The following is a 14,271-nucleotide window of genomic DNA, read 5'->3' as shown; positions in this document are numbered from 1 at the left end:
ATGATAAAATGGGGTACCTTGTATCTGGGATTCACATTCTGACATGTCTGATAATGGAGTCTTTAGTGCTTTGAAGATGAAGGAAAATTCTGTTTTGCAGAGCATAGGAAGTCCAGATTTGACTGAACGAACATCTCCACCACAAGTTCATCTTTGTGAGAAGTATCTTCAAAGCGCAAGCCTAGGATAAATACCATCCCAGATTTTCTAGGAATGCTAAGCAAAATGCAAGTAGCTCATTTAAAAGTAAGCACCTCTTACGTGCTTTTTCTGTACTGTTTTTTGACAGCCTGATAGCCTTTTATTGGGTGTTAAAAATGTACTGACCTGCAATTTTTTGAAGTTGTGTTAAAATTTTAAGAGTTTCCTGTCCACTCTTAAGTGACCCCCACTCTGAAAAAGGAAGAGATTGAGGTATTTGAAACAACTGATACTTTATTATAAGTGAAGAGTAGCAATGTCAGTTCAGTACAAGTTTGTAGTGCAAACAAAAGCAGTCCTTGGAAGAACGGTAAGTTTTGTAAACTTAGTCTCAGTTGTCATACCAACAGTTACTGTTCAAAGAAAAAGACCCAACAAAAACCAGTAATTAGTGTGCCTTAGAGTTTATCAAACTGCATAAAACATACAAAAATATTTCTCTGAATGCATAGACTTATTACTGTTGTTATTACAGTCAGATCGTGATTAAAGTTTAAGTCTTAACATATTAACAGTTATTCTTGGTGGAAACTAGAGCAAATAAAGCTTTTTTAAACCAGCTGCTCCTATAGCAGAATGTTCAGTAGTTAGTGGAAACAGTCCTTACACTGACTTCCTAAATAAAGGAATGGGAAATTAGATACTCTTATTAATTTAGAGCCATTTAACCACTACTGTTTTTCAAACAGTTATTGCACATAATCTGAGCTATCTCCAAGCTATGCTGGAAAGATAAATACACAATTGTTAAAACCTCCTTTCCTGTCCTACAGAAAAACAAAGTGGGAGCCCTAGTTAGGAAATTTTACTTCATACTGTGTCACAGTCTTGAGCTTCCCAGGAGTTGAATGTGGCATTAAAGTAGCTCAGCTCCTGGCTGGAGAAGGGCCAGGATTGAGAGTGGAGAGTTAGCAGGGTTGAGGTGATAAGATGTATATGGGCATGTGGGGCAGAGGATGATAATTATTTTGAATACAGTAAGAAGGAATTTTAAGCCTAAGTAACTTGGTGAAATCCTGAACTCGTAGTCTCTGCTGGCAGAAGGGGTTTCTGTGTTCTCCTGGCATGCAGAAGATTTACAGACTGACCTTGGGGGAGCTCCTCAGGGATAAAGCAGGACACTGGGAGAGTCTAGCCATGCTGCTCCTACCAAAACATGGTGCTGGTACTATTTATAGTCCGACTGTCGACACTGCAGTGCAGATCAACAACAAACACAGCACCAGCTGTGCAGAAGCTCTGCTCTAGTGCAGCTTCATAAAGCAGAGAGGGAAGGAAAATCAATACAACGGGGAAAAGAGGAGGGGAAGAAAAATCAGCTCATGCAGAAAAAGTCCCTTGCCCCTCCACCCCCCTCAGGACCCACTTAAGGTTTTTGGTGCAAAGGTCAGCATCATAGTTTTTGGTACAAAAGAAAACAAAAAGCCTCCAAAGTGTAGCTTTGTAGGCTGCCATGTTAACAGGAAAAGCTTCAGCCTGTTTATACTCCAGCAGTGCTGCGACTTAAATACTTTGTTCAACCCACAGATGGATGTTAACTGACAAAAAGCAACAGCAGACTGTACATTGTGTAAAGTTAAGGTTAGGTACTTGCTTGTGCTGTGTTTCCCACTCAGTCTGGCTCACAAGAGCGTGGTTTGCTCCCTCCAGCTGTGATCCCTCACAAGAACACTTGTGCTTCCACTGCTCCTCAAACAGCAGAAATCACCACACACCCTGTAACTGCTGTGTGAGGGTGGGCCACAAACAGCTTACCTGACTGCACTGGACTAACACCTGGTGGGAGCAGTAAACAAATATAAACACAGATTGGGGGTCCCCTCCCTATCTCCTGAAGCATAAGGGCTTTCCCTTGAAAGGGCACTTCAGGTTGTTTTGTGACTTAATTAAGGAGCATTTAAGAGAGGCTTCTGTATTATCTGGTGGAGGGATGCCATCACTTAAGGTGCAATATTCTGACATGGGAAAGAAACATTTAATTGTGGACACACTCCATTTATTTTCAGCCCAGTTAAAAGTGTTTCTCCTGTCACCTCAGCATTAAGATGTCAAGATAACCCATCTGGGTGAGTCTTTGGGAAGGGGCAAGAGATTAAGGATTGCACCTTTCACATTTTTAGGGAGCAAGTGTTCATTGTCTGCTAGATATACCCTCTGACATTTAACTTAATCAGGAACTTTAAAATACACACACACACACACACACACAATTTCCTGAATCTCCTTTCCCTGACTCTGATTTGGTCAGAGTGGGTGTATTCAACATACTTTTTGTATCAGTAATTACGTCTTTCCTGCCCTCTCCTGCCAATACAACCAATAAACTTCTTGAAATAGGTTGGAAGCATGTGATTTCTAGTAGACAAATGAGGTATCCCTTAGCTGAATACAGTATCAAGTAAAAAAATAAAAGCAAAGGGGATATTAAATATAAAATATAAACTATTAGTTAAAATAGTAACCCTAACAATAACTTAAGGTTTTATACACACTCAGCTCCCTGCTTTCCAAAGGCAGCAGCCTGTCATTACCAGGTGTTCACATTCCAGATGCAGCTCCAAGAGTCAGTAAGTCAGCTTGGATGCTCTGCTGTTGTAGCACGGCCTCTCTGTCAGAGCAGCTGCAGCGTTTCGGAAAGGAGAGCTGTCACTTTTCACGAGAACTAATTCCAGCTCTTGGAAGTCCTGGAGTCTGGCAACATCCTTGTCCTTTTGAAGAACAGACAGAATGACACATTACTCCTAAAAATAGGTGGTGGTTATTATTTATAAAATAGCTAAAGTAAAAACTAAAATTTCAGGGAGGTCACACCTGATGATAGGAATAAATAATGAGAGGGGGAAAAAATCCTCCCAGCATATCTTCTTTCTTTCAAAGAAGACTTGTTTGGTTTTTCTCAAAATGTACATTTTCCTCTGGAATGCCATTATGATTTGCCAGTGTTTGCGTGTGTCACTCACCTGAGAGTTGTGATCAAGCTCATTTATGGACCTCCCGAACGGATATTTTTGGAACAGAAGAGCATGTTCATTTGTTAACAGCATATCTTTAAATTATTCATATGCCAATTTGTGGAGGTTTTTTCCACTTACTGTTTGTTCTTTTTAGGCAAGCAGAGGCTGAGGAGTACATGGCAATTATGTTAAAAGCACTCTAATGCACTGCTTCTGATACATTTTAAAATTCTGTAATAGTTCCATGTGCTTTAGGAGTTGGATACTCTGGGATACTCTGCACATTTTGACAAGAATATTTTTAAGTTATGATGAGATTTTAAGAAAATCCCAGCATCCTTTTGCATCTGTGTGCTGAAGTCAGTTTCTGAGTTTTAACAAAGGTGACATTTTACCAATCTTGTTAGAAAATACCTTCTCTGATGTCTGAAAAGTGCAAAGTCAAGTTAATCTGTGATTTCAATTCTTACCTTTCTTACTAATGTATTGGGGAGCTTTCTGATCTTCTCTACTTGTTCTGGATTAATGCCCAGTTCACAGCAGCTCACTCTGAGCAGATCTTGGTAGGTCAGTTCTTGTCTGTCCAGTTCAATCTCAATGAAGTCATTGTCTCTCAGGTTCTGGACTCTCACCTTAAGCACAAGTTCTGAGAGAAAGGATTAAAAGGTGGTTTAAAAAAAAAACAAAACAAAACAAAACAAACCAACCACAAAGGGCAACCAACCCAAACCTAACACTTCAGTAATTTACCATTATCTTCTGAATTCAGGTTTTGTAATACAATCACTGTGATCTCACTGAGAAATACTGTGAGTTAATAGAAGCTTCCAGCAAAAATACACAGGGGAACCATGTTTAAACTGTTTAACTCTGATCCACCCAGTCATGAAGTCAAGTTGTTAACCAGACTACCAGAGCTGCATTTGACTATATAATACAGTGCAGAATTTAATTTTTCATGTCACTTGGACTGATCTTTCCATTGGTTTGCAGAGTATTACCATGGTTAAAATACAGGCATCACAGCAGCAGAGCAGGAGAAAAATTCAGGGTACTTTTCCCACAGTACTCAACATCTCTGCCTCTGTTCTACTTGAGTCTGAAGCGGAATGACTCTTAAACTTCACTATTCACCCAGTAACAAAGCCACGGCACACACTGGGATAGAAGGGCGGTTAATGGCCCCTCGTTACCTTGCATGCTGTAGGGGAAGGTCCCAGTGAAGATGAAGGGCTGGAAGGCCGGGGTGGGGCTGGTCACTGAGGTGTGGGGCTGCAGAGGCCCAGCCTGGCTGGGTGCTCCTGGGGAGCAGAGCCCCGTGCCAGGGGGCACGGCCGGGGGGCACATGGGGCCGTTGGGCACCACTGGCCTGGCGAGTGCTGGGGCTGTGCCAGCGGTGGGCACGGGGGGCGGCGCAGCTGTGGCGTCCAGCACGGGAGAATCCTCCTGGCTGCTGCATGGCGAGGGTGTGCATACGCTGTTGACCTGAGTTGTTGATGGACAAGGGCTGGTTTCACACTGGGAAGCAGAAGAGATGGAAGCACTTTCATTCTGGGATTCTGCCAAGCTGCCTGGAATGCTTTCTTCGATGTAAACGTAAGGGAATGGTGGGTTGGCCAAGTAGTTTGCAACAATTGGCAAATTTAAATCCTTCACTCCTTGGTATTCAGTTTCTTCCTCTACTAATGAAGTTTGAAAATGGGAAGTAGGGGACGGGGAGAGAAAACAAACCATCATGTTACTGGACAGATCTTTCTCATTTTGAATAGTTTTCCTGTTGTGTCTTAAAACTACATCGCATTCTGAGGTCACCAAAGGATGATAGTAATGTACCATAACCATGAAATACCTGGGAGGCAAGTAGCTATAAAGTAAAAGAAAAACCTATAACTGTCTACAGTATATCCTGTGTTTTAAAAACAAAGTGGGGAAAAAAATAACCATTGAAAGATGCGTCATTTCTAGCAGTGTTATTCCAGCACTTTCAAAGGAATTGTATGGCCAGTAGTTCTTTATTAAATCTCATTTTACAATGCTTTTAATAGCACTGCTGTAAATAGTTTACTAAGACCCAGGCCAGCAAATTCAACACAGTATTTCTTCAGGAAAGTGACTACTTGCTGTAATACCCAAACAAACTCTTCTCTTGCTTAAAAGCACTGCAGTAAGTGGCATTCCTGCCTGCCTGAGGATTACAGGACATTAATAGTAATGTCAAAGCAGTTTAGAAAGATCAGCTTAATAGCACCACACTCCCAGAATAAAAACTAGGAGAATCTAAGTGATATGTGTTTATTCCCTAGGAAATATGTGAAGGCTTAACAGACAGAAAATGAAGGCAGCTGTGATCAGGGTTCATCCTCGTGGGCTTGACAATTTAGATGGTAAAAACAATGTGAGTCATTTGCCACAAACGAAGCCCAAGAGATGAGCACTTTTCCCAAAAGGAAACAAAAGTATCATGCAAAGAACATTGTCATTCCTTCAGTGGTGACTGTCAGAACCTGAGTCACGATTTAGCTGCAACTTCATTTAAGATAACCCTGCACTGTTGATCTAAAAGCAGATCACTGTAGAGAGCAATTTAAGTGCAATCAGCAGAAGACAGAAAATCAACATTTCCAAAGGTGAAGCACTTTAAAATTTTCATCTGGAGCACAGTACCTAAATTCTGATGGGCAACAGGCACTGTCAGTGTTCAGGAGTGTCACACACATCTAACGGGATGCTCTGCATATGAGAAGTGTAGATGGCAGAATTACGGGAATAAAAAATCATGCTGCAAGTCACAGTATAACAACATGCTCAGAAGCTGTTAACTTTCTGAATGATGCAGTTCTTTTCAAAGGCTTTGTAATTTTCTGTTATGGTCAGACAACAGGCAAATTGTAGAGTTGTGAAAGCCTCCTGCATGTTAGCTTCTGCATAGTGACAGCAAGCAGGACTGCAGCAGCACATTTCCCAACACATACAGCTCTTCCATCCTTTGGTGACACAGCTCAGAATACAAGGCCTTCCCACCTGAAAGCCCCATGTCTATTTGCCCAAGTATGAATTCCAGTTAAAAATCACTTATCTAATGAGACACAACAGTCCCAGCCAAAGCTTTGCCTCAGATAAAAGCACTAAAAATGCTTTAGTGTTTAGACCAAGAATTCTAGATGACTTCTAAGACAGGAACGGTACCTCCCAAAATCTTCCGGATCTCTGGTTTTGACGTTAACTGTGCAGCCAGCTCTCCTTTGGCAGTGAGGATCTGCTTATCTGCTCCAGCCTCCAGCAGGCAGGACACCACCTGAGCATGGTTCCGCTTACAGGCCCAGTGCAGGCAGGTCCTGCGGGAAGGAGAGCAGAGGAGTTGGGATCCATGGCAAGCAAGTCCCACTTCACCTGAGCTGTGCGTAAAGTGAGGATAACTGGGAGTAAAGTTTCCTTCACTGCATCACTTTTTAAAGTTCTGAATCTACTGTAAGTTGTGCGGGGCAGAGCCCTCCTTTGCTTTCCTACAGCACAGAGTGACTCCCACCGCTGGTCCCCACCGCTGTCCCGTGCTGGCACCAGCGACTGGAAGAGGTCCTTGGGCAAACGCGAAGTGACAGGTGGAAGGAGGGCGGTCTGCTTTTATCGTGATCCTCTTTAGCAGTAAATCTCCGAGCCTCCCGAGATTAGCTTTTCCTTTTTTGTAAATAGGGAAACTAAGAAACAGAAGAGCCGCGACCCCCCAGGAGGCTCCCCCCACCCCGCGCCTTATTTATGGATGGACGCCCGAGTGCCGTGCGGGGCGCCCCGAGTCCAACCACCGCCGAGAGCCCGCAGGGAAAGGCAGCGGGGAGAGGAGCCGAGCCCGGCATCATCCCGGCCCGCCCCGCGTCCCCCGCAGCCCCTCACCAGCCGTTGATCTCGTTGCGGGAGTCGATGTCCGCCCCCGCGCCCAGCAGCCGCCGCACCTCCGCCACGTCCCCCAGCGCCGCCGCCTCCCGCAGCCGCTCCTCCAGCTCCCGCGCCTCCGCCGCGCCGCTCATGGCCGGGGCCGGGGCCGGGCACGCCGGGCAGGGCCCCCCTCGGCCCCTCCCCGCCGCTCCGGAGCCCGTCGGGAGGCGCCGGGCGGTTCCTCAGCGCCGCTGCCCCGCCGGGCCCGGCCCGCCCCGGCTCCCCGCTCCGGCCCTCGCGGCCGCCGCCATCTTGTGCCCGGGGCGGGCGGGGAGCGGCGGGGCTGCCCCGGCCTGGAGGGGAACGGCCCTGGTGGGGAATGCTGTGTCCCGCTCTGGGCATCTCCCGGCAGAAAAACACAACGAGCGACTGGAGAGGGTGCGGCGGAGGCCGCAAAGATGATGAGGGGTCTGGAGCGTCTCTGACAGGAGAGACTGGGGGACCTGGGCCTGTTTAGTCTGGAGAGGAGAAAACTGAGAGAGAATCTCGTGAATGCATGTAAATATCTCCAAGGTGGGTGTCAGAGGATGGTGCCAGACTCTTCAGTGGTGCTCAGTGACAGGACAAGAAGCAACGGCCATAAACTAAAATGCAAGAAGTTCCACCTCAGCATGAAGATGAACTTCTTTCCATGGAAAGTGGCAAAGCACTGGAACAGCTGCCCAGGGAGGGTGTGGAGTCTCCCCCTCTGGAGACATTCCAAACCCAGCTGGATGCATTCCTGTGTCACCTGCTCCAGGTGACCCTGCCTGGGCAGGGGTTTGGACTGAATGATCTCCAGTGTTCCCTTCCAACCCAAATGATTCTGCGATTCTGTGTGACCCCTCCGGGTGCTGGGGTGGGATCCTGGACAGGGTGAAAAGCCCAAAACTGGAGCATTTCCTCTGACAGGCTCATCGCAGCCTCGCTCACCACTCTGAGCCCTGTGTGGAGGCTTGAGGGGAGAAGGATCAAGGGGAGAGGGAGAAAGCTGTGAGTCAAAACTGCCTGCCTTGGCAAAGGCACATCACAGAGTTGTTCAGGTTGGAAAAGTCCTGTAAGATCATCAAGTCCAACCATTGATCCATCACACTGGCCTTGCCCTTTTCAAGGTCTTTTTAACTGGCAGCCTGGCTCTTGCCTTCGAGCTAAGAGGCTGCCATGGGCTAGGTCCAGGAAGGTACCACAAGGATGGGTTCAAATCCGTGGGCCAGGAGTAAAACCCACCAGGGGTTTCCCCAGACATTTCCAGCCCTAGCATCTCCAGTTCCCAGCCCTTTCCTCGTCAGCACATTGCTCACACTCTTAATTAAATCACTGCAACCTGTGTTGGGGAGCTCGTTTAACTCCAGGCTTTCTGTTTTGGCATCAGCGTCTGCCACTAAGGAGAAATTTGTACTAAGCTCTTTGGTCATTTTATTTCATTGCCTCTCTTTCATTGCTTAATTTTCTTATTAGGGACATTATTTTTAACCTACTGTTTAATTTTGGACTTGGGTTGCTATTCCCTTTGTCTGCTGTTCCTGCTCTGGCAGTTGAGGCAATTAGGCTGTGGTAATGCTTGCAGCATTACCATCCCAGCAGTTCCCAAATATCTATCCATATAAATGAAGCTTCAAAACGCAAACAATCGTCTTCCTTTTAATCAGTCAGGAGAGACAGAAGCCCACAGGCCAGACATTTCTGTTTCTCTAAGAGAGAAGCATCCCTGCAAACTGCCCTTGTGAAGGCAGGAGGGGCAAGCCGGTGGTGACATTTTTAGCTGCCGTGGCAAAGGTTACACGGTGACTCAGTGGTAAGTTTTTCACACCACATCACATGCTGTTCATGCCATGCAACAGGCTGCAACACCCTGGGCAAAAATTTTGCCCTGTTTATACCATAAGACTCAACTCTATGAGAAACAACTGGATTTAGAGAATGTTTTGCAAACAACATTTACCCAGCAACAGCCTTGAATTCCGACCTCAGAGACCTGGAAGACCAACCTGCAACTGGATACTACTGTTACCTGAATATTTTAATTTTAACTTGCTTCCTTTTTTCAGTAAAAGCATCTTAACTGATCACTTCTTAACCTGCAGTTCCTTTTGTCTGTTTTCAGCATCTGTGGCATAGTAAAACCAAGACAAGGCACACAAAAGTAGAGACCTAGGGATACATTACAGGAAGTAGGACACTCCCTTGCACACTGTGAAATCTTTAAATCCCAATTTGTTACATCTGGATAAATCCAATAGGATAAAGTGGCAAAAGAGTCTTTTCCAAAGTCATACAAGGCAACTCTCAGGTGGGTGGGGAAAAGCTGTTTGGGTTGCGAGTGCAGGACTAGGCCCAAAACCAGAAACCATTCCTGGTTCTCCAGTACTGCTGCCACTAGATGTCACAGTGGAACAGCAAGAGGAGCCCGGAGTGTGGCTTTGTGCTTCTTGCTATAATCGTAAAATGCCTTTAAATTTGTCTCGGCACATCCATAGTGTCTCCATACAGCTTTGATCCTGCGGATTTCAGAGCTCCATGTGGTGCAGAGGGACATTATGCAATGTTTCCACACAGGCGCAGGGGACCCAGTGCAGGGAGCTGCTTTCTGGGGGGTTATAGGCTTTTTCTCTTTTTTTTTCTTTTTTTTTTTTTTTCTCCCCTCTACTTGATCTCCTCTCTCAAGGCCACACAGGGCTTTTAAGGACTCGAAGCCGGCGGGTGATGCACTGAGATGCTCTCTCTCACGCTCTCTTGGGATGAGTATCCTACTCCGCCGTGCCTGTGCCAAGCCCTGTTAAATGCTGCTCGGGCTCACCATTGCTTAGTTACACAATGTACTTCTCCCCAGAGTCATGAGATCTCCTCCTGCAAGGAAGACTGTGTGGAAGAGGATTAGCAGTGAGTTCACTTGACTCACAACTCCCCAGTGCCGCCATGAGCCCTCCTGCTCATGCCCCACGCGTGGAGCCCCTCACGCGTCGCCCCTTCCCCATTTATTGGCACCAGTGCTGCACACACCAAATCCCAGCAGAGCCAAGAACTTGTCCTTTCCCTGCTCCTTTCCCATATGGCAGCTGGGTCTGTCTGTGCCCGTGCTCGCCAGGCCCCCGCGGTGCTGTACCTGTGCGGGGCACACGTGCCCACACCTCCCTGCCGAGAGCGGATCCTGCGTGGATCCGGATGCACCGGGGCAGGTGCCAGCAGAGGGCTGGCCATCCCCTTTGGAATCTGCTGGGAACCACACATGGTGCTGTGCGCTCATGGCTTGAGCAGCCACTTTTCCTTCCAAATGCTAAATGCTCTTGGCCTTCGGTGGGAACAGGCTGAGCTCTGAGCAGCAGAGAGTCTGTGTGTGTGTGTGTGCGAGGCCCAGGTCGGTGATATTTTGTTTTGTTGTGATTTACAGGTGCTCGGTGCTCCCTGTGTGTTCCTTACCCGAGGGGAGCTGTGCCTGCCAGCCCCGAGCCTGTGGCATTGCCGGGAGCGCTGTGCACGCCTGGCACTGCAGAGCCAGCTCTTCCCTCTGACAGGCTTGGAATAACCACAGGGGAGGCCTGGGCCATTCTTTGTCCTCAGAGCAAGTTTTCCAGATTTTGTTGGTTAAGTTTTAATATCTGTCTTTTTGCAAGTTTCCGACTGTGCCCGAAGCTCTGGATTGGTTCTTTTCTCCTTTTTTGGAGAAACCATGGTCTGTCTGTTTGCTATTTGCTCCTATTTTTCTCAAGGCTTTGACAGTTTTTCATTCTCTTTGCATTTCAGGTTTCATTCCCCAAATAACTCCATTCCTCCCCATTTAACCAACTTCTCAGTTATTGAAAGTTATGATTAAACATGTTTTTAAGGGCTTAATTCCCAGTTACGCAGTGATACTGACAGCTGTATGATCATATTTGAAACACCCAATCCCCACCCAACCCACCCAAATAATGTTTCTGGCAATTTAAATCAACACAGCACTTGTGCACTTGTTAGAAATAAGATTTAGGGATGGTCAGAAACCTTAAATATTATACTTTATGCACGGAGAGAGATTTAAAGCCATTATTGGATTAAGGCTCAGGGAGGTGGAAGGAGTGGTGGAGAATAAAGATGGAAGGAATTAAAAGTCAAGCCTAAATATTCACGTAGATTTAAACTAATTTATGCTGCCCACTTTGGGCCTTTCAATGGGTGTTTGAAGGCAGGGGGGACAATTTTAGGAGGAGGAGGTTAAAGTCACATGTGAGAAGCAGTTTATATTATACCAGTTTTTGTGCTGGCCCCATGAAAGTCCCCGTGTGAGAGTTTGTAGGTGAATTAGGTTACGTTGAAAACTCCACATTGTCAAGTCTGAGCCTGTGTCACCCCACGCTCACTTCATGCCCATGGGAAGAAACACTTATCACAAAGGCTGATTCATATCATTCTGGGACAGGAGTCTAAAATAGCACAGCCAAATCATCCTCTGGAGATGCCTCTTGTGTTCTACCTGCTGTCAAAGGATCCAAAGGGAATGAGGTTTGAACCCGATAATTTCCAGCTGCCTAGCGCCAGGCAAGATGAGGAAGGGTGGCTGGGGCTCTGCACAGCTCAAGAATAGTTCCTCTATTCTTGATGAGATAAATAAATCACTCCAGTGAATTCCAGAGTTTCAGGGAACTCAAACATCATCTTTGCTTTGACCATAAATTACAGCTTTTTCACCAAATCACCAGGCAGGAATCTCAACACTGATAGTGGTACAGAGGGCTGGAATTTAGGACAGGTCTTAGCCCCCTGGAACGTCCCTGAATTGCAGTGCAACCAGCTATCTCGTGGGTTTTCAACCCTGCTGGGCATCCTACAGGGGCTCAAGGGCAGCAGAGGACCTAAAAAAGAGACTTTTTAGCTGGTGTGAGCATACTCACATTCACACAGATGCACGTGCCTGAAGCATGGAGTGAAATTTGATGGGGAGAGGTTGGAAAATGGCATTGATATTTGGGGGAATGGTGATCTCCAGAGGAAAGATCTGCTCAGGCAGCCAAATCCCTTTAGAAATCAGGCATAGTGTGTGGCTGTTTTTTTTCTCAGTTGTTAATTTAACATTGTTCCTATTTGTAGAACAAATAAATAATTTCTGCACAAACAAGTCAGGGAACTGGAACCTGAGGGGAGTGGTACATCAGCTCAGGGAATCATGGTTAAGAAGTCCAATAGATTTTGATAACAACTGAAAATTGTTCAGTGGATTAGTGTCTAAAGCCAGTTTGGCTTGAAGTAATGACAAGCCTGAGCTGCAGTGCTGTGGATCCAAACTTCTCCCCTAAGGGTGGTTGTTGCTTGTGTTGAGGTTGCAGTAGGGCCCCCAGGTGTGACCCTGCTTCCCTCTGAGCTCAGAGAAACCCTAACCCAGAAAACAGGGCAGACAAGGGGCTGCCTTTGCTTTCTCTCCAGACACCTGGCTGCATTCCTCTCTGCCCAGGCCTGTAGTCCCTCCCTTTGCTCTCCTAATCCATGAAACAGGCTCATCCTGGGGATGAGGGGCAGATATGTGTAGTTGCCTGACTCCTGCACAGGGGCATGTCCTATTTAGGCCTTTGAAGTCAAAAGGCTTCTTTGGATCTTGCCCCAGTTCATCTCTAGCAGGACTCCTGTGTAAAGTTCACAAGGTGATGGGGATGGTTCACCTGCATGTCTAAGAAAAAAAATTGTTTTGCCAAGACAGGGTCTGTATTTATTTCTGCAGGGATTTTTGCTTTAGAAGAAGCTGGGCTGTGCAGGAGACCAGATCAAGGTGCTTGGATTCTCCTTAGGCTGTGTTTTGGCCATCAGGGAGAAAGCCACAAGTGCAAATCATAACTGAGGGGCTGTGCCCTGTGCACCCCTCATGGTCCTGAGGCACAGCCAGTCAATTTGGAACACTCCACTGACCTGGCTGGGCTTTCAACCAAGCACTGTACAATTCATCAGAGTAATTAGCAAAACTGTAACTAAAGAGGTCTCCATGGAGATCGACAGCATCACCTCCCAGCTGGTACATTCTCTACCTCCTATTCTAAATTTGTTCTCACTGTCTCCCTGGCTCTAGTCCATAAGGTTAGTGAAATCTTCCAACATTTGTGACACATCAGAGCAGTGGAGAGAATGGCAAAGGCGGTTGGGAGGGGGCTGAGAAAGAAATAACCTGGTTGGTGCCTCAAGGAAAGCAGCAGAAACTGTTCAGACATATATAGCCAGAGTTTTGAGAATGGGATTAGGCAGAACAGCACCTCTGCCTGCCTGTCACTTGCAAATTCTTGCTAATACTTTAGGAGCTTATTGGAGGTCAGCACCAAACACCCAAACAGACTAATCTGTATTATAGACACATAATCAAAGTCACAAGGTTTTACATAATATATATCAGTGACACAAGAAGTGTTTGTTCAAATAATTTTGTCATCAAGATTAGGGGCCATGAAAGCCTCTACTGTGCACTAACCTGGTTTTCTATGGCCATGGGTACTCCAGATTCCTCAAACTAATCAAAAAGGAGCTGAAAAAGTTTATGTTCTGAAACAGTTACAGTATTAGGTTTCTGGCCATGGCAAAGTTTAACCAAAAAAAAAAAAAAAAAGTATGTGTGTGTGTGAGGTAGAAAGAGCTGTGCTTAAGCTGTGGCTTAAGCTGAATGTGAACAAATGGCTGGAGATACAATTATTGTGTTCCTCATTTTTTTCCTGACAGTTTTGCAGTTGCAGCAAATCACACCTCACACTCACACATGGCTCTGCGGGAATGGCAAGAGGCTGGGCTTTGGAAGATAAACTGATGTAACTTGACCCACTTGTGAGCTTTATAGTCCCCTTCAGGAAGGTGGAAGCTGGGGCACAGAGGCAGTGAGTGGTCTGGGCTCATGCAGTAAGTCAGAGGCAGGGACAGGAATGGGTCCTGTGGAGATAACAATTCCATACTGACAAATCTGATTGACTTCAAAAGGAAATCAGTTTATGGAAAAGTTTCGAAACATATAGAAAAGTCTCATTTTCCACCCCTTGTAGAGCTTTGTAACCATGGTGTTACAGAAACACAAGAGAAAATGTGTAAAATTATGAAAGAAGAAACACACACACAAAAAAAAAAAAAAAAAAAAAAAAAAAAAAAAAAAAAAAAAAAAAAAAGAAAAAAAAAAAGGGGAATGCAAGACCATTTCCTCTGTGCTGGGAAGAGACTAAGCCACAGCTCATGCCATGGGCTGCAGAGATCATGTAAAGATTTTCCAGGC

The 14,271-nt window shown here is 45.9% G+C and overlaps 1 protein-coding gene across 2 annotated transcripts; it reads right to left on the bottom strand.

Moving 5' to 3' along the window:
- Positions 1 to 417: 417 nt before the first annotated feature.
- On the bottom strand, positions 418 to 7,366 carry LOC114055945 (ankyrin repeat domain-containing protein 40-like). Of its 2 annotated transcripts, none has more exons than XM_027880634.1 (5): positions 7,044 to 7,366; positions 6,342 to 6,490; positions 4,349 to 4,834; positions 3,626 to 3,801; positions 418 to 2,909 (listed from the first exon to the last, which is right to left on the bottom strand). In XM_027880634.1, the coding sequence occupies exons 1-5, from the start codon at positions 7,175 to 7,177 to the stop codon at positions 2,766 to 2,768; spliced, it is 1,089 nt and encodes a 362-aa protein (XP_027736435.1). In that variant the 5' UTR covers positions 7,178 to 7,366; the 3' UTR covers positions 418 to 2,765. The 2 variants fall into 2 exon arrangements, with proteins under 2 accessions (XP_027736435.1, XP_027736433.1); XM_027880632.1 differs by having other exon boundaries at positions 4,349 to 4,837; positions 7,044 to 7,364.
- Positions 7,367 to 14,271: the final 6,905 nt, after the last annotated feature.

This window comes from Empidonax traillii, unplaced genomic scaffold, assembly GCF_003031625.1.
Source record: "Empidonax traillii isolate 1590-97213 ecotype Southwest subspecies unplaced genomic scaffold, ASM303162v1 scaffold73:size1297144, whole genome shotgun sequence".
Taxonomy (NCBI): Eukaryota; Metazoa; Chordata; class Aves; order Passeriformes; family Tyrannidae; genus Empidonax; species Empidonax traillii.
The sequence above is the reverse complement of the archived record's forward strand: the minus strand, read 5'-3'. Positions and strand labels throughout refer to the sequence as shown.

What these genes read in the sequence shown, in the direction of transcription:
- LOC114055945 (XM_027880632.1), bottom strand. Translation starts at nt 7,177, where the DNA reads ATGAGCGGCGCGGCGGAGGCGCGGGAGCTGGAGGAGCGGCTGCGGGAG. An exon ending in GATCCGGAAGATTTTGGGAG is followed by an intron (nt 4,838 to 6,341) that starts GTACCGTTCCTG and finishes AAACTTCATTAG; the next exon opens with TAGAGGAAGAAACTGAATAC. An exon ending in CCAATACATTAGTAAGAAAG is followed by an intron (nt 2,910 to 3,625) that starts GTAAGAATTGAA and finishes GTTCTTCAAAAG; the next exon opens with GACAAGGATGTTGCCAGACT.